This window comes from Bufo bufo, chromosome 10, assembly GCF_905171765.1.
Source record: "Bufo bufo chromosome 10, aBufBuf1.1, whole genome shotgun sequence".
Taxonomy (NCBI): Eukaryota; Metazoa; Chordata; class Amphibia; order Anura; family Bufonidae; genus Bufo; species Bufo bufo.
In genome coordinates, this window is record NC_053398.1 from 56394267 (window position 1) to 56416129 (window position 21863).

General features: G+C 45.0%; 1 protein-coding gene across 3 annotated transcripts in view; it reads right to left on the minus strand.

Annotated features, from left to right (window-relative positions):
* LOC120980974 (phospholipase A and acyltransferase 3-like) overlaps nucleotides 1–21863 on the minus strand; it is a 50045-nt gene that overhangs the window by 16767 nt on the left and 11415 nt on the right. For all 3 annotated transcript variants that reach the window (XM_040410393.1, XM_040410394.1, XM_040410392.1), the window contains 2 exons: nucleotides 13574–13673; nucleotides 11311–11570 (listed from right to left, as the gene is read on the minus strand). In XM_040410393.1, the coding sequence (XP_040266327.1) occupies nucleotides 11311–11570; nucleotides 13574–13673 (360 nt within the window). The remainder of the gene's footprint in view (nucleotides 1–11310; nucleotides 11571–13573; nucleotides 13674–21863) is intronic.

The following is a 21863-nucleotide window of genomic DNA, read 5'->3' on the forward strand; positions in this document are numbered from 1 at the left end:
GCGGCGGTAGCCGTCAGTCAGTGTGTAGTATTGGGGGTAAAATCACCTACTTGGCAGTGTGGCAGTTTTTTGTTAAGCCGCCGGAGGAGGTGAACGTGGCCATATGTAGAATCTGTGGGCAGAAGGTGAAGCGTGGCCAGGGTGCCAATTTTGGCACTACGTCCCTGTGTCAACATATGCAGCGTTGTCATAAAGTCGCCTGGGAGAACCGTGGCTACGATGTGGTGGTCCAGCCTGCCGCAGCAACCGCTGCAACACGAACCCAGTTTCAGGCAGTCAAGGCTCCACCACCTCAGCTGAAGGGAGCTGTCTGTCCTTCTCATCATCTGCTGGTCTTGATGCTCCTGCTCCTCCTCATCACTCATTCCGCCAGCAATCGATCACCGAAGCAATTGCCAAGAGACAACAGTATGTGTGCACTCATCCAATGGCACAGAAGCTGAACCTGCTCCTGTCCAAGTTGCTGGTGCTGCAGTCCCTCCCTTTCCAAGTGGTGGACTCTGCACCTTTCAGAGAACTGATGGCTTGTGCCGAGCCAAGGTGGAGACTCCCAAGCCGTTATTTCTTTGCTAAAAAGACAGTACCAGCCCTGTACACACATGTAGAACAGAAGGTGGGCCAGTCCTTGAGCCTGTGTGTGTCTGCCAAAGTGCACGTCAGTGGCGACGTGTGGAGCTGTAACTGCGGTCAGGGACAATACATGTCCTTTAAGGCCCACTGGGTCAATGGGGTTCCTGCACAGCCACACCAGCAACTTGGCCAGATGATGCTGCATCCGCCTCCACATTGCCATGCCGTTGGTCCAGCGACAATGTCTGCCTCTGCCTCCTCATCCTCTACCGTGTCCTCAGCCTCTACTGCAGGGACAATTCCAAGTGCCCCTCCAGCATACCACATGTGCAGGGCACGTGGGGTCGCGCTGTTCTGCACCTATTTTGCCTGGGCGAACAGAGTCACACAGGGGAGGAACTGCTCCATGTCCTTCAGCAAGAAATCGAATCCTGGCTTTCTCTGCGACAACTGAAAATCGTAACCATGGTGACCGACAACGGGAAGAACATTGTGTCAGCCTTGCGTTAAGAAGGGCTGAGCCGTGCGCCTGGCATGGCACACGTGTTCAATCTGGTTGGCAAGCGGTTCCTGAAGACTTCCACCCATCTGCAAGACATCCTAAACATGGCTAGGAAAGTTTGCATGCACTTCAGCTACTCGTACACTGCAAAGCACACTCTCTTTGAGCTGCAGCAGCAGAACGGCATCCCCCAACATAGGCTGGTATGCAACGTTTCCACCCGTTGGTATTCCACCCTTCATATGTTGGGCCGACTGAACGAACAGAGAAAGGCCATCAACGAATTCCTGATGATCCAAGCAGACAGGAGTAGTCCCCTGTGTACCTCCGATGTCAGCCAGTGGCAGCTCATGCGTGACACTTGCAGTTTGCTCAGGCCCTTTGAGGAAGCCACGTTATTTGTCAGTCATCTGGACTACAGGATAAACAATGTAATTCCACAGTTTCATGTCCTGGAACAGATGCTGGTAAATCTGGCTGGTCAGGGACTGGAGATGTGGCGCCTAGATCTCACGGCCTTATGAGCCCTGTGGGGAGGAGAAAGAGGAGGAGGAGGACGACATTGGAGCACAAGCAATGTGTAGAGAAATGGGTGGTTTTGCTACACAGGTGACAGGAGAGAAGAAGCAGGAGCAGCCAGAGGAGCTACAGGGTGATGAGGAAAATGAGGCAGAGGACCCAGACACACCGTGACAGTATGCAGTAGAGATGGAGGCAGGGAGTTCCTCCGAGTCACTTCTGCAAATGGCCCGCTGCATGCTCACTTACTTGGGTAGTGACAACCGAAATGTCACCATTCGGCAGAGGGATGACTTCTGGCTCCCCACCTTGTTAGACCCTCGTTACCGGTCCAAAATGGGGGCCTTTTTTTTTTTTTTACCCGCTGAGAGGGAGGACAAACTGAACTACTATAGAGACATCCTATGTAGTCAGTTGGCCGCTGGCTATCTGCGCCATCGTCCATCCTCTCGCAGGTCTGACCGGGGGGGCCCTGTGCGCTCACATTCCACTGCCATGGCTTCTGGGGAGGGGTGGGGTGGCAGGAGCAGTACCATCTCTATCAGCAGCAGCCTGAGTCTACAGTCGCTGATGAGCAGCTTTCTTTACCCGCATAGTGAAGAAACTACTCACCAGCAGCTAGACGTAGAGCAGAACCTGAACCAGCAGGTGGTGGCATACTTGGACTGCACCCTGCCAGCCGTCATTGAAGATCCGCTGGACTACTGGGTAGCCAAACTGGATTTGTGGCCGCAACTGGCCGAGTTTGCCATGGAAAAGCTGTCCTGCCAGGCCAGTAGAGTGGCATCAGAGCGGGTGTTTAGTAGTGATGAGCAGCAGGGGTCATATTCGAATTCGCAATATTTCGCGAATATTTTGTAGAATATTCGTCGAATATTCGCAAATTCGAAAATTCACGATTTTTTTTACTCGAAAATTGGAAAGGTAATGATTGTGTAATATGCGAATTTTCGGATTCAAATCTTTTATTGCAAATTTTTCAACTTACAACTATTAGACAAAGAAGATTATAGCACTATATTAGCTAAATTGCTCTATATTCGATTTTTTTTCTAATATTCTCTATATTGCTATAACTTAGTTTTTTCGAATATTCGTAATATTCTAAAACAAGAATATATAGCAATATAGCGAAAATTCAAAAAAAACTAATATAGAGCAAAATTCGCAAACACTACTACTCCTAAAGTCAAGTATATTGCAGCCTTCTTATTGGCCCACAAGCTAGAAGCAGTGAGGGATCATGTGTACTGATAAAAAAAAAAATAGAAAAAAAAAATTAAAATTTTCGAAATTACGAATATATTTAACTATATTGGAAATATTCGCGAATTTTCAAAGTACCTATATTCGCGATAAAAATTAGAAATTCGAATATTCGTGATCAACACTAGTGTTTAGTGCAGTGGGGGCCATAGTTACCCCAAGAAGAACTCGCTTGTCCACCCAAAATGTGGAGAGACTGACCTTTGTCAAGATGAATCAGGCATGGATCAGCCAGGATTTCAACCCACCAATTCCTGATGCATCAGACTAGATCATCCATGGTGCCACACCAACACTTTGACGAAAGAGACCGGTTTCTTCTGGCTACCTGTCTTCGCTACTATTCTGATGCTGCCACCCACCTGATGCCAAGTGCTCCTTCTTTCACCCACCATCTTCTGGGGGTAATGGTATTGCCACCCACCTCCACACTATGTCACCTTGCCACTCTGTGGCCTACTAATGCTGCTGCCACCTCCACACTGTCACCTTGCCACTCTGTGGCCTCCTGATGCTACTTCCACCTCACCACTATGGTCATAGGGCCACTCTGTGGATTTCTCATGCTGTTCCCACCCTCCCCAATTCATGACTGGACCACTATTTAGAATTTTTGGCTTGGCTGACATCATCATTTTTTTTACCCTTCTTCTGATCTGTAAAATGAGATGCACAACGGATCCTGTCTGTGTAGCAGCTGTAAGGCCTGTATGGTCCCATCAGAATTGGCTTATGATTTGGTATCCAAAAGCAGGGGTGGGTACAAAACACAGAAGACTTGCAAATATTCTGTTCATGTGTCATCTCTGTTTTGGATCCACTCGTTTTTTTGGCATTAGCAATACTGATGGATTACTGACCAAATGCTGACTGAGTGAAGGCAGATGTTCCACAGACAGGATCTGTTTTTTGTGGGTTATTGTTCTGACAGATCATAGGAAGGGAAAAATAATCAGTGACATCAACACAAACTTACTGCTGACACCCTCTCCACTCTGTCTAGGGGGGGGGGGGCTCTACTTGTATAAGCGTTTAATAGAACAGGTTCTGTTGACATCTATATGGAATCAGCTGACGATGGTGTAAAAGGAGTGCGCTTCTTCTTGGCGCCAACATCGACCTGTAAGGTTGAGTTCATACTTGAGTTATTTGGTCAGTGTGACTGCCCAAATAAGTTAAGTGAGCAGTGATTCTAAGAGCGACTCCTGTCATCTGCATGTCATATGGATTCACAGTATTATTTCACAACCAAAGCAGACTTGCTATGCGTGTTACTGCAAGGCACAGTTTTCTTCACTACTATAAAGGCTCTCTGCAGCCAGGAAATAGCAGTTTAATGAAATTCGGCATGAATATATTCGTATGGAACAAAATTTTTCCCAAAAAATTAGGCGAACCAAATTTTGGAAAAATTCGCTCATCTCTAATTAGCGTAACTGGTAGCACTATGTGGACATTAGCTCAACTGAGGGCACTAAGGAGTATTTTTTGTACTGGCACATAGAAGCGGTATTGGCACACATTATTGGAGCATTATGGGGACATTGGCTCTACTGGGGGCACTAAGGAGGTTATACTGGCACACACTATAAAGGATCTTTTTTTACAGGCATACATTTTTAGGGGGCATTTTTTGGACTGGCACACATTATAAGGGGGTATCTTTTGCACTGCAACACATTATAAGGGGGTATTTATGTACTGGCTTACATTATAAGGGGCATAAGATGTCTGTTTGTCAAACTCTGCAGAGACAAGAGATGTCTGGGAAGAAATTATGGCAGTCTGGTTCGAAAGAAGATGAGGAAAAAGAACATCAGAGGAGACGTCACTGGATGTAGGGGTATGTGGCACTGTAATACCCTTTCTATTGCTGTATGTAATGTTAGGAAGAAAGGGGTTAGGTAGGTTGAGAATTTGGCATGGGGGCACACCATTTACATTTTTGCCTCAGGCAGCAAAAGAGCTAGGTACACCCCTGCCAGAGATCAGCAACCTTCAGGGCTCCAGCTGTTCTGAAACTACATAATTGATCCATTATGCTGGCAACAGACTTCTATTATGACGGAATGCATAACAGAATGTCAGGATCCCGGAAAGAATTATGGAGGGATCCTCATGGGATTAAAATCATCCCAGAGATTTTACATTTAGGGTTTTTGGCGGGAATTCTCCCGCCAAGAATGTGCGGTATATGGGCTAAAAATAGTAGGGTTACTGGGCAGAGTGGCAGAGGTCATTCATTGGGTCGGGGAGGGACCTATTAAATTCCGTTGCTGGGCAGAATGGAATAGGGGTGCCCAGCAACAAGTATGGGATTGGGTGGGAGCTTTGGGCTGGGACCCGGCTAGGGTTATAAGAAGCGGTGTCTGCCAGCCGTGCGCTGTGAGACGAGTACCTGTGGAAGGATTGCTGCCCGTTCCCGCCTGCTGCTCTCTACCTGATGGAGGATTTTGTCGCAGAACTTCGAAGGCGTGCTGGAGATGGCGACACAGCGTCCTGGCTTGAGTCCTGCCTGGCTGATATGTCTTCCCCTTCAGTGGTCCCTGCGGTGGTCGGCGCTTCCAGTCTCTAATCAGTCGGCTGATGCGGCTGAGGGTCCGGGTGCCCCCTCCATGATGCCTGCGCTGTGCTCTTCTAGAAGGGAGAAGAGGCAGCGCACCCGTTTTTCTCCTTCTCCACGCAGGTCCGGCCAAGAGAAGAAGAGGCTTGAAAGACGCGGCTCCTCTGCAAATGGGTGCGCCGGAAGCAGCAGCAGTAAGATGACGTCAGCAGTGTGTCTGGAATCTGTGTCCCCAGGAATCTCGGACCAGCATTTTAGTTCCTCCTGCGATCTTCGGTGTTCAGGTTCTGCTCCGGAGATGTCTTTGGCAGGGAGAGCTTCCACTGATGCCACCAACGTTCCGGTCCAGTCAAGGTCTCGAGGAAGGCGTGGAGAAGGAAGGCGGCCTGTGCAGCATTCCTCCCAGTGGCTCCACTTAGGTGTTGAGCAGCAGGAGGGTGCGTGTCTGGAAGATGGACCACAGCTACAGGACTTCCCTTGATCCTCTGCAGGTGTCCAGGCTTCAGCTTCTGAGGGTGGTGAGTGTACCAGTGGTCTGGGTATTGTCATTGCTTCTTTGTCGTCTGTACTTTCTTCCTTAAAGAACTTTGTCCCCCTCCCCACCCCTCCTTCTGAGCCGGCTGGTGTGGCAGGTGATTTTTCGGACGCTTGGCGGTTTTCCGGTCAGGAGGTGGGTAGGCATTCAGATAGTGAGGAATCTCTCCCTAGACCAGTGGTTACTAAACGCAAAGGTGTTTCTGAAGTGTGTTTATAAGGAAATGTTGTCGTGTGAAATATCCCCTTTAGGTTTTCATCTCTCCATGTCGGTGAAAGAGAAGATATGGAGAAATGAATTTGTAGATATGTTATCCATTTTACCCGCTTCTAAGGATTTCGTTACAAAACTGGAGAAGTGGGAGGATAAGTCTGAGGAAGACAGAAGACGTCCTATTCCCCGAACTTTTCATAATTGGCTCCAAGCATACTGTATTTTTTGAAGTGTGATGGGAGAAAAATTTCCTATGAAGTGTTCTGGCCTTTTTCAGCATTTAGATAATGTGTTAGAGGCGTATAGAAATTTTGGGGGAATTAGATGGTTTGCATATGATTAAGGTTTCAGACAAAGGATGTAGGTGTACCCCAGCATGCGTTGGGGCACAAAGGATGTTGGTCTGTGGCTGAACTTATTGTTGCCGCAGCGTTCACCCTTTGCTGCCGCAAGGCAACAGCCAACTCCGTCAGCCTCTCATTCTCAGTTATTTAAGAAAGGTACATGCTTTTCATTTAATGAATCACAGTGCAGATGGCCTGCATCCTGCAAGTACCGTCATGAGTGTGCTTTTTGTGGAGGTAGCCATCCGCTGGTTCGGTGTTATAAAAAAGCTAACATGACGACCCAGCCTTCCACAAAAGAGTATGTGGCTAAGAGCTTGGATGCCAGTAAATCTGGAGAACATGCGTCCTTGGCTCGAGCGATACCCAAATTGCATGATGGCGGAGTTGCTTCTGGATAGTTTTGCTTTTGGTTTTCGGTTACCGTCATTTTCTGGTCTTGGTTGTGAATGGGTTAATAATTTGTCTTCTGTTGATCAGTTCCCTTCAGTTGTTCAATCTAAATTAGCAAAGGAATTGGCTTTAGGTAGGATTGCAAGTACTTTCTCCTCTCCTCTCCTCCTTTTGTTAATTTTCGCCTTTCTCCATTAGGGGTGGTCCCAAAAAAAGAAGCCTAATGCTTATCGTTTAATTCTTCACTTGTCCTTTCCTTATGGGGCATCTTTGAATGATGAAATCGATAAGGCATTGTGTTCTGTTAAATTAGCCACCTTTGATTCTGCAGTAGTTTTTGTACGGAGCTGCGGCAAAGGCGCTTTAATGGGAAAAGCGGACATTCAGTCCGCTTTTCGCTTATTGCCAGTTCATCCTTCATGTTTTAATTCGTTGGGTTTTTATTTTAAGGGTTTATTTTATTTTGATAGATGTTCTTTATCATGTTTTTATTTTGAAGTTTTTTCCTCTTTTCTTTAATGGGCGGTATCGGTAAGGTGTATGCGAGGAGCAGTGACGAATTATTTGGATGACTTTTTGTTCATCGGTGTGTTCTGAATTGTTGGAGTCCTTTTTTACAGTATGATCGGAGTTCGGTGTCCCGCTTGCAGAAGATAAGACTGTTTACCCTGTTAATCGTTTAGAATACTTGGGAATAGTCATTGATTCCGAGAAGGGTGTGTGTTGTCTCCCATTGCAAAAGGTTACCAAGATATGCGCGGTTTTGTTTGATTTGTTAAAAAGGCGTAAGGCTACGGTTAAAGAGATTCAGTCGGTTTTAGGCATGTTAGCCTTTGCTAGTAGAGTAATGCCGATGGGGCGAGTATTTTGCACAAGGTTGTCTTCAAAAATTTCAGGCATTAGGAATCCAGCTTTTCATATTCATTTGTGCAAGGAGGTTAAGGAAGATTTTGTGGTTTGGTTGGAATTTCAGCAATATAATGGTAGGTCGTATTGGCAAGATGATTTTGTTGTGGCTTCATCCTTGGATTTATTTACTGATGCTGCCGGTTCGTGTGGTTTCGGTGCATATTGGAACGGACATTGGTGTACTGCAGAGTGGCATCCGTCATGGGTGTCGAATGGGGTCACTAGGAATATTGTTCTGTTGGAGCTGTTCCCTGTAGTGGTATCTTTAGTTTTGTGGGGTAGTTTTTTCTCTAATAAAAGGATTATTTTGCTTTCTGATAATAAGGGTGTTTTGTTTGCAGTTAATTGTCGTCTAAGTGTCCGTTGGTAGTTAAGTTGTTAAATAATTTAGTTATTTTGTGTTTGAAGGTAAATATTTGGCTGAAGGCTCGTCATGTTCCTGGAATAGATAATTCTATTGCTGATTCATGGTCATGTTTTCAGTTTCAGAAATTTCGTCAGCTTGCCGAAGGGGCCGATGGGGAGTTATGCCCCGAGCATCTGTGGAATCTGATTTGGCCCTAGGCATGTCGTACTTGCAGTCTTCTGTGGCTCCTGCAACGTGGTCGGATTACGTTTGGTCTTGGAGTCGTTGGTGTCGCTTTGCTGCTGGTAGAGGTTGGTCCCCTTATGTCTGTGGCGAGGTTGCGGCTTTAGCTTTTTGTTTAACGTTATTTCAGGATGGTTTGGCTAATGCTACAGGTTTGAGGGCTTTGTCTGGTATTTCCTTTTTTTTTTCGAGTTTTAGGTTCTCCTTCCGTTTTAGATTTTATGATCAAACAGGTTTTGAAGGGATACAGATGAGGTAAATGTTTTCCTGACAGCAGGTGTCCTTTATCACCAGTGTTGTTGGGGTCATTATGTTACGCTACTTCTAGGGTTTGCACGGATGATTTTGAGGCATTGCTTTTTTCCACTGCGTTGTGTTGTATGTTTTTTGGTGCATTAAGAATTGGTGAGCTGTTTCCCAAGAATGGAAGGTCAAGTTTCGGCCTGGAGTCACAGCACGTTCCTATTCATGTTAACTATGTTTTAATTTTTCTTCCATCATCTAAAGTGGATTAATCAGGTAAGGGTACCTGGATTCTTATGAACAAAGTCAGGTCGGGTTCTATTTGTCCGGTGAGTATGTTATCTCGATATTGGCATCTCAGACCTGTGGGTGGTAGTAGTTTTTTTATTAATGCGGATGCTTCTCCGTTGACACAGTATCAGTTCAGGTCTGTCCTTTCAAAATGTTTAAGGGATTTGGGTCTAGAGGGTTTTCGCCTCACGTCTCATTCCTTTCGGATCGGTGCTGCCACAACGGCAGCGGAGTCTGGTTTGAGTACGTCTGTAATAAAGAGTATTGGTAGATGGTCGTCTAATCATTTTAAACTGTATATTCGCCCTGATTTTACCGTTGTTTAACTTTCTTTTGTTTGTAGCTTTCACAGGGCTCACTGTATGGATCATCGGCGATTCGTTCGTGCATTCGGCCCATAGAAGAGCTTTGGAAAGATCGTACGGTGACAATCTGTCCTGGTCTACAGACATCGTTAGAATATATTGGAATGGAGTCAGGGGTTTGCGAAGGGATGGTTTATTGGATATAGTTTTGGAAAAGTGTTCGTTATACCCAGACCCTGATATTATTATTTTTCACGCAGGAGCCAATGATGTGGGCAAGTTCAGCACCATTGAATTGGCCTTTTGTATGAAGAGTACTATGGTCAGAACAAGGCGGTTGTTTCCTGCCGCCCGTCTTGTTTATTCCAAAATAATTCCCCGTTTGCTATGGTTGTCTTATCCTAATTTTAAGTACTTAGATAGGATTAGGATACGAATTAATAGGATTATGGCTCGTTTTATGCCTCTCGTCTGGGGATTCTCTTTTCGTCACGTGGACCTTGAAGGTGGTTTGCCCGGCCTTTATTTTTCGGATAAAATCCATTTGTCAGCAATTGGTTTGGATATTTTTAATTTAAACTTGCAGGCTATGATTGAGTTACCAGTTGGTGGGGTGGTGCCCATGCCACCTGTTTAGCCGACATGTTCCGGTGGGTAAAAGTCGCTCACTGATAAGGTGAGCGGACGAGTTGAGTCAGTAGTTTAGGCCGAGCTTATGGCTGGTCTAATTATTGGGAACCTATATAAAGCCCAAACAAAATTCAGGGCCCACCCCTGATTAAAGCATGAAAACCGACCAAAAGGAGTGGGTCAAATATATTTCAAATAACACTAATGGTACAAAAATAGTCAATTATTGGTTTGTTAATAAGATATTGATGATTTAATTCATTGATGATTTAATTTTATGATGATTTATTGTTAAATGACTGTAAGCTAATCTTTAATAAAGATGGCCGTGGCCTTATTTATTCCACCCATTAAAGTGTCCACGTGTATTTTTATTGGGTTAAGATATTGGTTAGTTGGTTATAGGGTTTGGGTATGATTTATAATCCCATGCCTCTGGAGGTATTCAGTCATCGAATTGCGTTATGATCCGTGGTAACGGAATCCATAATGCAATTCTGCACATACCCGAACCTACAAAACTGAAGTTCACTCACATTGGTAATGACCAATACTCAGGATAGGTCATCAATATCTGATCAGTGGTGGTCCAACTTCTGGAACTCCTGACATTTAGCTGTTTGAAAGGGAGGTGGAGCTTGTATGACAAGTGCTTCCTCTTCAAGAAGACTGTGCACTGTGTCTTTTGCCACAGCAGCGCAGTGTAATTACAAGTGCTCATCCCATTCAGTTGAATGGAGCAACTACTTGTAATCACACTGCGCCGCCGAAACTTCCAAGACTATTCACAGTGTAATCTTGAAGAGGAAGGAGCGCCTCCTTCTCTTCAAACAGCTGATTGGCATGGGTGCCGGCAGTCGGCACCCCCATTATGAGATATAGATGACCTATCTTGAGGATAGGCAAACATTGTTTCTGTAAGGGAACGAACAAAGGCATTAGCAACCACTCCTCCCCATACTGTGGAGGAGATCACTGCATCTAAATGCAGCAGTGACCTTCACTGATGAGCAGGCGATTGTGAGGAAGGAACGCTTCCTTCATGACAATTTTCTGCTCCTTCAAGCAGTGTAAAGGGGCCTTTACACTGCTAGAATATAGCTGGTGAGCTAAAAATACATGTAAAATGAAAAACTGTAGTGCTTCTTTAAGCACATCCTCCAAAAATGCAGGGGAGGTGTAAAATGCCAGTCTGATAAATTCCTCCCTATGGGGCAGATTTACTAATCCTATACATGGCGTAATCTTAAACAGGCTGTCTAGATCTCTACCAGATTTATCAGAGTGATGAGTGATAAATTAGGAGCATGACTAGACACTTGTGTACCTGTATACAAACATGTTATGCCAAAAGCAAGGTACACTAACATTAGTACATGTGGACTGGACATATGACCCAACATTCAGTTTGGTACTGTATCCAGATAATACACCATACCTGATCAGAGAAGCCTTTTCCATATCGCAATTCAGTTGCAAAGTGTTCGCAGTTGGCACTGGTCACACTGTATGGCATGGTCCGACCCACAAGCTCTAGCGCTGCCTGCACCACCTTTTCACGAGGGTATGGCTGGATTTTCTCATCATATTTGTTATTAACCTTATAACTGCATCCATATGCAACATCCTCCAGACGATCTTTTCTGACTACTGCAGAGGCCCCAAAAGCAGATGACAGGCTAGACCACCCTTCTTGATCTGTGAAAAGTAAAGGATACAGCGAATGCCATGATTCGCAACGCTGAAGGGCCATTGTGATAAACCAAATGTACACTAAACTTGTCTATCTTTATTTTGATATCAAATAACACTTCTGCAAAGGGTCCACATAAAATTGGCTAAGGCAATTTATTAGGAATAGCTTTCAGACACAGTAACATTATTTTACTGTTAATTTATAGATATAGAGGGTCTTTTATCAGATTGGTGTAAAGTAGAACTGGCTTAGTTGCCCATAGCAACCACTCAGATTTCACCTTTCATTTTGGACAGCTGCTTTGGAAAATGAAAGGTGGAATCTGATTGGTTGCTATGGGCAACTAAGCCAGTTCTACTTTACACTAGTTTGATCAAATGACCCCCATAATCTGAATAAAAACCTGTAGAAACTTGGGTGATACATTACAAAAACGGTCAGTATCACTGCCCCTACACATTATTAAAAAACAAAAACAAATTATATATACGGTATATATATAAAACAGTTACCACAGCATTTACAAAGCACTAGCAGCCACCTGGGCCATAGACACAATGATCAGGAGGCGACCTCATTGACTTCTGTAGGATAGTTTTCTAGGCATACTCTGACCTGTGCAGAGGTCAGGAGGTTGCTGATAAGCTATGATATCACCTATTATGAATGCTGGATCCTGTCTTCTCTGTCATTCTAATCCTGCCTGTAATGATCTCTGTGTATAGATAAAGTAACTGCACTAAATCAATCTCTACAGACCAAGATGTGATGCCTATTATTTTTATTGCCCCTTTACGCGGGACAACTAGGATTGCCAACTGTCCAGCAAAAAAAAAAATTTGTTTTTGTTTCACAGACACAGGAAAAATAGACGTGTCTGGGATTTTTTTGAGGCTGGTGGTACATGACTAGATTATTTTGGTGGTAATCATCATCATTTTACAGCTCACAGTAAATGCTGGTAATGAGTTCTTATCAGTATACTGAGCTATAGACATGGATTACTTATAATCTTTATAATTCATTTTGGTTTTCCCAATTTGTCCGTAAAAAATGTGGGCTGTCTGTGATTTTGGGATAAAAAGTTGTCCAGAAAAAAAAAGAAAAATTCTGGTTGGCAACCCTGGGGACAATGATCTAGCAGATTGTCGAGAAGAAGCGTTCCTTCCCGACAATCTGCTGATTGCTAGCAGAGGAGACCGCCGCTGCATTTACATGCACCGATCTCTTCCAGAGTATGGGTAGGAGTGATCACTAATGCCGTACTGTCTCATTGTTTCCCGTTCATCAAGTAACCATTGGTGCATTTACACCACAAGTTCATTGCTAACAAACGTTACTAGTAACACTGGTTAGCGATGATCTGTTCAATTGTCAGCCCGAGTAAAGGGCCCTTTAGTGGCCATTGGGAAAATTGCAAGATTTCTGTTTAAATATAGATATTGAAAAAAAAAAAAAAAGTGATTGAAACAAATAGGTTGTTTCACTTCAGCAAATGCCATTTATCATGATGAGAATGTTAATAGAAGGCACTTACTAATGTATTGTTATTATCCATATTGCTTCCTTGATCCATTTTTTTTCAATACATTATACACTTCTCGTTTCCATTGTTATGACCACCCTGCAATCCATCAGCAATGGTCATGCTTGCACACTATAGGAAAAAGCACCAGTCTCTCTGGTGGCCGGGACCATAGGAGCGCACATAGGCTGGTGCTTTTTCCTATAGTGTGCAAGCATGACCACTGCTGCTGGATTGCCGGTTGGTCGTCATCATGCAAATGAGACGTGTATAAAGTGATCCAACCGCTTTCCTTTTAGGGTATATGGACATCATAGAGGTGGATCCTCTATTAAACAGAGTTGATCTCTAGTTGCTCTTATTCCAGTGAATTTGACGCATCAATAACTGTTCTAGGGAAAATGTATAACTTCCCATAACATTCAAACAACTGGCATGCCAAGGGTTTCAGAAGCCAGCTTTAGTCGAGGGACAGGTTACCTGTGAGATGTACAACATAGCCATTACCAACATATATGCCCCAGTGTTGATAAAAGGGGCGGATGAATTCAATCAGGTCGCCAGGTTGAGGAGGTGGACCCTGAAAAAAACAGATAAAATTGGTACAGTAAGACAGATATGAGCTATATACCGATACTTACACGCTCTCTTACAAAACCTGTTATAACTATCAGGCTCTTTTCAAGCTATGTTAATGACTTACACTAAACTTGTATGCTAGGACCATACCCAGTGCATGCGGTAAAAATTCACTGCCAATGCAGTGTGAAAGAAGCCTCACCATCATCAGTCTCCTTGGATATTGACAGGGGTTGTCCAGGCATACTCTCTCACCCAATATAACATCTGCATAGAGAGGGCAGTTACCTCAGCAATATCCAGCCTAGGGTGTAGTTGTGTCTCTTCATGGCCAGTTTTAGATCGGGTTGAGGACTATGCCTGGACAACCCCTTCAACACCTTGGTATGTTTTCATGTAGTCAATTAACACATCTCCACAAGGTTGCTGTATAGGAGCTGTGCCTGCGTGTTATCATGAGAGTTTAGCAAATGCCACATCTGAGGGGTTTGTCAAAATGACTGATATGTAATCCTCCCCTATCTAGCCTCATGATGCAAATGTAGGTTGCCAATATATTGCAGTTAAAGCCAGAGGCTTAGCAGTGGCCTCCAGGTCTGCCACCTACAGAAGCCTGTTGGGTCTATTGCAGTGTAGACTAAACAATTTAACCAAAAAAAAAATTCCAAATGGTCACTAATCCTTCAGAAAACTTTAAAACAAATCAATAGTACACGCAAATATAATAAACTTTATAATCAGAGGAAAAAAATTTCTTAGTCAGACTACTTCCCCCATTACTTTCCCTTCCAAAACTAACATTCACTCTACATTCTCTGCTAAATTAGTCCTGAGAGACCAATACAGATTCTCAGCTGACTGTAGGATCAAATTCAGCTGCCCATAGAAGTCTATGGGGCAGGGCCGAGGAAAGGAATGAGGTGCAATGAGTGAGAGACACAGAGGCTGGTGGAGATAATAGTGTTTTCTATATGATCCCAAGTGCATAATTCACATCTATACTGCTTAGTGGTTCTCTATAATTGTCTATATGGTGCTTCTGAGTGAGTGTAATGAGTTAGGAAACAGAATCTCCTGTTTTTGCCATGTGCTGTCTATGGGGGACATTAAACCTGCTAGTGTCCACTGACTAGGTGAGGGAGCCTGCAGAGGGCAAATGCAGAATACAAGTCATATAATGGTCAAAATATATTGTTATTCCTCATGTGCCCATACATTGCAGCGTGTCCTGAAAATTTTAACTAGAAGTGTAAGCATGGTCTAAAAAGCCCAATAGATAAATCTGCCCCCTTCTAGGAAGGTTCTTGTCCATGTGTATGTGCAGTGCTCTACTGCAAGTGCTAAGGACGCTGTACTTTATGTACTGTGAATCCCAAAGGTTGTGTATAGAGAGTAGGGAATTAGTCAGCCAGCCTTTTTGTTACAGTAACCGGGTGTGGCTGGTCCCACCCCTCTAGTGGAGTTAGCTGTGCAAGAGTGAAGCATCAGGCAGGGAGACACCAGCCCTGAAAGGTAAGTGCCAGCTTCTGAGGAAAAGAAAACTGAACTTGAAAGTGCATAAGGGCAATTTACAAGGGAGAGTGCTGGAAAATACAAACCAGTGAAAGACAACACATATATACCTGTTTTGGACTTCAATGCATGATGGTGGGATGATAAACTTCAGGTCCCCTGCTACATGAAATATAAAACCTGGCCATCTTTGAAACTGTCCCCGCAGAGGGAACTACAGAATTACTGGCTGAGCAAGAGAGAAAATACAGCTGGGCACTGTAGTATCACACTTGTGAGAGGAGAGAAAAAACATGCACACTCTTGGCCTCATTTGAGAAAATTGTTCAGATTAGAAGAAAGGCATTAGGAGGGAGCTTTGACGGTGCCCACTGACTCACATACACAGCTTTGGGAAATTGCATATGCCAATCGTAACCTGCCTCCTCCTTGTCCTACACAACTGTCTGCATTACAACTCTGCATTCCACGGACTGCCCGTACCTCTGCCTTGCACCCCAAAATACCCACCAACACCAAGGGCACCTCCACTACCACAAGGCACAGGGCCCCAGAACCAAACTGTGCCCTGAGGGGAAGAAAGGGTGCAACTCTCATAATTGCGCTGACCCAGGGAGTGCCAGAGTGAAGACTGCAACCAGAAATGACTACAACCACCATTATTGCTACCACCACTCCAGTCGTCCATCTCCATGCAAAAATGCCCGTACTATTAAAATATTTAAAAAGTTATCCAATACAGTGAATGGCGTAATGGAAAATAAAAATGGCCAATTCACCTTTTTTTCATGGGCCCATGACTGAGCTAAGATGGCTGATATCCCCTACAGCCAGCCATCTTAGCTAGGGGTCCAGTGAATTTGCACCCTTCCCCTACAGCCCCAATCGCTGCAATTGGCTGGTCAATGCAGACAGGCCAATTGTAGCTTCCTCACTGTAAAATAAAAATCGGTGGGGGAGTTGCAGGTGGGAGGTAAGTGATGCTGTCTATTTTAGCACCAATACCCACAAGGTTAGACAGGGGACACCAATGTTAGACATCCCCTGTTAGCACTGTGATTGGCTGGTATTCTACTAGTCACAGCACTAGAGCACTTTCAGCAGGCATCAAGCTATCTGTGACCCATTCTTGTCAAAATTTTGTCACAATAGAGGTATAGATGTTTTTTTTACTGTAGTAAATTTTTATACTACAGTTTTTGCACACTCATTTTCTTGCGTGCATCCTGCAACTGCTGAGTGCTTATCAGTACCATCCATTACTCATCATAGCTGTGCTGTAGGAAATGCTACTTTTTGTCTTCCAAACTTTTCCTTTCTGGTAAATTTTATTTGGAATTTAGAGGGCCTTCATGTGTTAAATCCCTACATTAGATGAATAAAAAATTTATCCAAAATAATATATTCAGCCGAGGAGGCATACAAATCAATGCCTCTGTTACGGCCAGCGAGGGAGAAGAGGGTTCTACATTCCTCTACTGCTCTTTCTCATCCATTGATGTGGGACCGTCAAGATGGTGACCAAGGGCGTGTGTGGCCTGCTGCCGCGCAAGATGGCCGCTTAGAAGAGCTCCACACATACAGCAGTGCCATCATAGCATCTGGCTCGGTGAACGCAATATCTCCCTGCTACTACCATGTATCAACCATCTAGGATGACGAGGGGCAAAACATCCATCTAAGCTCAGGGGAAATTATGTTTTTTCTTTGAAAAAGAGTGAGCACAAAATGGCGGAAGCAGCGCTCACTCCTCACCAACGAGACTCGCAGCGCACACACCCGACATAGCAGCGCAGGGAGAAGGTACAGTCTCTCACCCATGATTCCCACCTCTCGCAGCGAATGTCTTGGCTAGCACTGGCATCTCTCTAGCCTCCTCGCTTCATAACAGTCCTGGGGATCAGAGGAACTCGTGCTCAGGTAGTGCACCAAGTCTAGTAGGAAGCACCAAAGCCCACAGCTCCCCCTGCAAGAGCCACATAACGCTCCTACCGGCTCTCCCTCTCCTTTCATCTGTAATCAGGGATATAACAGTCTCACACTGCAAGATTTCCCTACCTCGGATGGGCCAGTCTCAGGGTCCCTCTTAAAAGGACAAGCTGCTAGCACTCAGCAGATCTACAGTATGCAAGATAACTGTCACGGCCATGGTCATGGTCGTGACTCCTGTATCCGCATGCTGTTGCCTGCGGTTTGGTTTGGTTGTTCAACCACAGGTGAGGGCCGCTAGTATGTTGCCTCACTTGTGGTTGCCGCTGGCAACATGTAGTTATGTGGCAGTCGAGCAGCTGGAGCTGGTTGCTAGTCTGCTCGCTGTCATTTGCATGCGGTTGCACCTGGCAACCTGTCTTTTAGGTGTGCCTTGTGTTTGTCTGGTGTGCACAGGGTTTTAGTTATATGTGCACTTTCTCCTTTAAGTGGCTGTCTTCCCTTCCCTGGTGTGAGAAGGGTTAATTCCCTTCTGTGTGTGTGAACACTGGGTGTGTCTGTGTGGGTGTGGCTACTTGGGCTATAAAGCCTCAGTGGAGACCTGAAGCTGAGAGGTACTCTCCTGGTTTATACCATCTGCCACTGAGAGCCACCCTTGTGGTCATAAATCTTGTTTGATGTTATGAAGATCTGTCTGTGGTATGCTTGTTTATTGCAGCTTATGGTCCTGGGTTCCTGTGTGGTGTGTGCTGTGTCCGTTTGTGTTTTAGGACAACAGCACTTGCGCATGGGTTCCAGGCTTTGTGTCTGTGGCAGGTGGGTGTTGTGCTTATGGCATTTACCTGCCATTGCCATAAGTTGTATATGTTCCCCTTTATTGTAGCCTGTGAGACTCCTGTTCCTCCGTGTCTAGGAGGAACAGGTCGTCTTACCCTGCTCCTAGCTTTAGGGATCTGCGGAGGGTTACTAGGGATCCGAGGTTCTGGAGCATGAGCCCTCCTACCTTCAAGGTCGGCTCATGCAGCTAGGAGTCAGGGTCAGATTAGGGATGCAATAGGAGGTGACCTGCTCCCTAATTCTGTGCTCCTGGCCAAGCAGCGACCACCATCTTCCGCCATCGCACGGCTGAGGGTTTTCCCCATCCTCAGCCGTGACAATAACATTGCCTTGCTCATTACCCCCTGCAGACCTCTATATCAGATTTAGAGGGTAGAATGGCACATACTGAAACAAAAATGGGTGAATTTGCATCCTCACATAACCAACTTATTGATGCCCTAATTACCTCACAGATGAAAGTGAGATAATAAAACACAAGCTTGTTGACCTTGAAGACAGGTCCCGCCGAAACAACGTTAAAATCAGAGGAATCCCTGAGGAAATCCAGCCGCAAGAATTGCGATCCTACTTACAGAGACTGATGCAAGCTCTGAGCCCTTCAATTTCTGAACGTGACCTCCTCATTGACAGAATACACAGAGTGGCACGCCCCAAGCATCTCTCTCCTACCATTCCTAGAGACGTTCTAGCTCGGATCCATACTAGCCCCTATAACCGCAGCTTTGCGAGATCATGTCATGCCTTACAGATGGGGCATTCCCACGAAGATCTTAATCCAACATGGAGGTGCCCTACAATCCATCTCTACTCTTGAAGAAGGAAAGCTTCAGCTACAACAATGGAACATTCCAATTTCAGAAACCTTTCAGAATCCGAAGTCGGCACCAACCCACCTACACCAAGAGTGGCAAGTAGTCTCTTCCAAGCGCAAGTCCAGAAACCGAAATCCCGACTATCTGTACAAGATGGAGCTCTAAGTTGAACTGTTTCACTCAGTTCCTAACCGTGAGTCATCTGGTTCCCCCCAGACACAAGTGTCGGCCTACTATATGCTGACAGCCTATTTCTGTTTTGTTAAATGTTTTTATGGATGCACATTTACCTAGGTACAGTAGGTATATATTTGAAATGCCTAAACACACAATTAGCTTTCACAATGTGTTGACCCCCAGGAGAACAAGGCTATAAACCTATTATACATACGTTCCCAGCAGAGATGATCAGGCTTCCCTTGACCTATCCCCACTGAAGCGGTTTGGCTTTCTGGGCACTCTGAGCATTGCATACTTGTCCACTAATGGTGTTTAAATTTGCATCGCTCAATGTTAAGGGGCTAAACAGTCCTCACAAAAGAGCAAAACATGTGGAGAAAGATTGAGGGCCTCCAGTGTGACGTTTTCAGTGTTCAGGAGTCCCACCTAAAGGCTGCGGATGCTAATCGGATTCATCATAGCATCATATACCAATCTCACTTCCATAAAAAACAAAGAGGGGTTATCTTGAGAATCAGAAACACAGTACCATTTCAACTCTCCAAAATGATCTCAGACTCAAATGGCAGATATATTATTGAAGTGGGATCTTTGAATAATGCCATGTATACCTTAGTAGCTGTCATGCCCTGCTCTGACTATGTGCGGAGGTCGTCCAGAATAGCAGCACGTGTTCAGTTTTTTGTTTTGTTTTGGAGTCGTGCTAGATCCGCCTCCCTTCAGGTGCACTGGGTGGGGTCATTGGTTTAAATCTCACTCAATCCCAGTGTTCTGTGCGGGTTATAGAAATCAGTCTGGCCTTGAAAGCAAGGAAGGAAGGATTGTCTGTTCCAGCTCAGATAAGATAAGTTTGGTTTCTGTTTTTGTTGTTTGCTATCTAGGTTGTTTGTGTGTCATCTGTCCCCTCCAGGTTCTGAGGGAGCAGGCTGCTCCTATTTCCCTTTTCACCATCTCAGGGATTCTAGGGTATTTTAGCCCAGGCACGAGGACACATTATTCCTACCATCAAGGTCTGAATGTGGGCTGGGCAGGGTAGGGAGAGAAGTCAGGGATTTGCTAGGAGGTGACCCTTCCCCTGCTTCTCGCCTAGAAACTGGTTTGTTGGTTTATCTGTGTATCTGAGATCCTGTCCGCCATGACATTATAACCCGCCATACTTTGACTGTCATTGCTCAGCGGTTTTGTGATGGCGTCAATTGATGCGTTAGTTGACCGCATGCAGGGGCTATCCCTAGAGGTTGCGGAGCTACGTGGTTCGGTCACACGGTGTCAGAATGCTCTGGCATCAGGTGCAGGTCAAATTTGTGGGGAGCCTAAAGTTGCTCTTCCTGATAGATTTGCAGGGGGTACGGATGACTTTATCAGTTTTAGAGAGTCTTGCAAATTGTATTTTCGGCTGCATCCATCGTCAGGTGATGAAAGTCAGAGGATAGGCATAATCATTTCTCTGCTTAAAGGGGACACGCAATTCTGGGCCTTTTCTCTGCCGCACGGTTCTCGGGCCCTCCGGTCAGTGGAGGAATTTTTTAGGGCCCTGGGATTAATCTACGATGACCCAGATCGGGTCTCGATGGCGGAATCGAGATTACGTCATTTATTACAGGGTGAACATACTGCAGAGGCTTACTGTGTTGAGTTTAGGAGATGGGCTACCGAATCAGAGTGGAATGATCCCGCGTTACGTAGTCAGTTTTGTCAGGGGTTATCTGAGAGATTGAAAGATGCCCTTGCTTTTCATGAGTACCCAGATTCTTTGGAGAAGGTGTAGGAGAGAAAGGTGTAGGGCTCCTTCCGCGCAAGGGATCCCTTCTGTGACTGGTTTCGTCTCTACTGCTTCCCAGGGTGATGTTACAGGTAACTCTGGGGTAGGGTAGGAACCCATGCAGCTGGGTCAGGTTTCTTGCCGTTCTGGTAGTAGAGACTTTAGGAAATTGCACAAACTATGTTACTACTGTGGGAAAAGTGGTCATTTTATTTTTGCTTGTCCTTTTGTTAAACCGCAGGTAGAAGAGAAAAAAAATAAATAATACTTTCCTGACTCTTGGTAGCATGAATTTTGTGGTGGAGCAGGCAGGTATGCAAGCTCCCTGTTATACCCATTTTCTCCTTCCAGCTATGGTGGCACTAGACTCAAGAATTTTTTTTGTTGAAGTATTCCTTGACTGTGGTGCTGGGGTAAATCTAATTGACTTTCTTTTTCTTCAAAATCTGGGTCTAAATACTTGCACTTAAGAAAGAGAGATTCCGGTTTTTGTAATTGATTCTTCCCCTCTTTCTCAAAGGAGTCTCACTCACATTACTCATGGTATTCACTTAAGGGTGGGTGATTCACATGTTGAGATTATGTCTTGTTTTGTCATGAAGGATTTGCCGGCTCCTATAGTTTTGGGGTTACCATGGTTGACTAAACACAACCCAATTATAGATTGGCAAGCGAGACAAATTATTGGTTGGAGTGAGTTTTGTTCGGATAATTGTCTTGGCACATCTATCTCTGGTGTGTCCACTACGGCTTTACCTCAGTATTTCTCAGATTTTGTGGATGTCTTTTCGGAGGGTGGGGCTCAGGAATTGCCCCCTCATCGTGACTATGATTGTCCAGTTAATCTCATCCCAGGGGCTAAGTTGCCAAAGTCTCGGCTTTACAATCTTTCTCAACCTGAAAGAGAGGTCATGCGAAAGTATGTCGCCGAGAGTTTGGCAAAAGGTCATATTAGGCCATCTAAGTCTCCGGTGGCAGTAGGTTTGTTCTTTGTAAAAAAAAAAAGGATGGATCGCTGAGACCTTGTTTGGATTTCCGGGAATTTAACCTTATTACGGTCCGGGATCCATATCCCCTGCCTTTGATCTCTGACCTTTTTGATCAGATTGTTGGAGCCAAGGTGTTCTCCAAGTTGGATTTGAGAGGGGCCTACAAT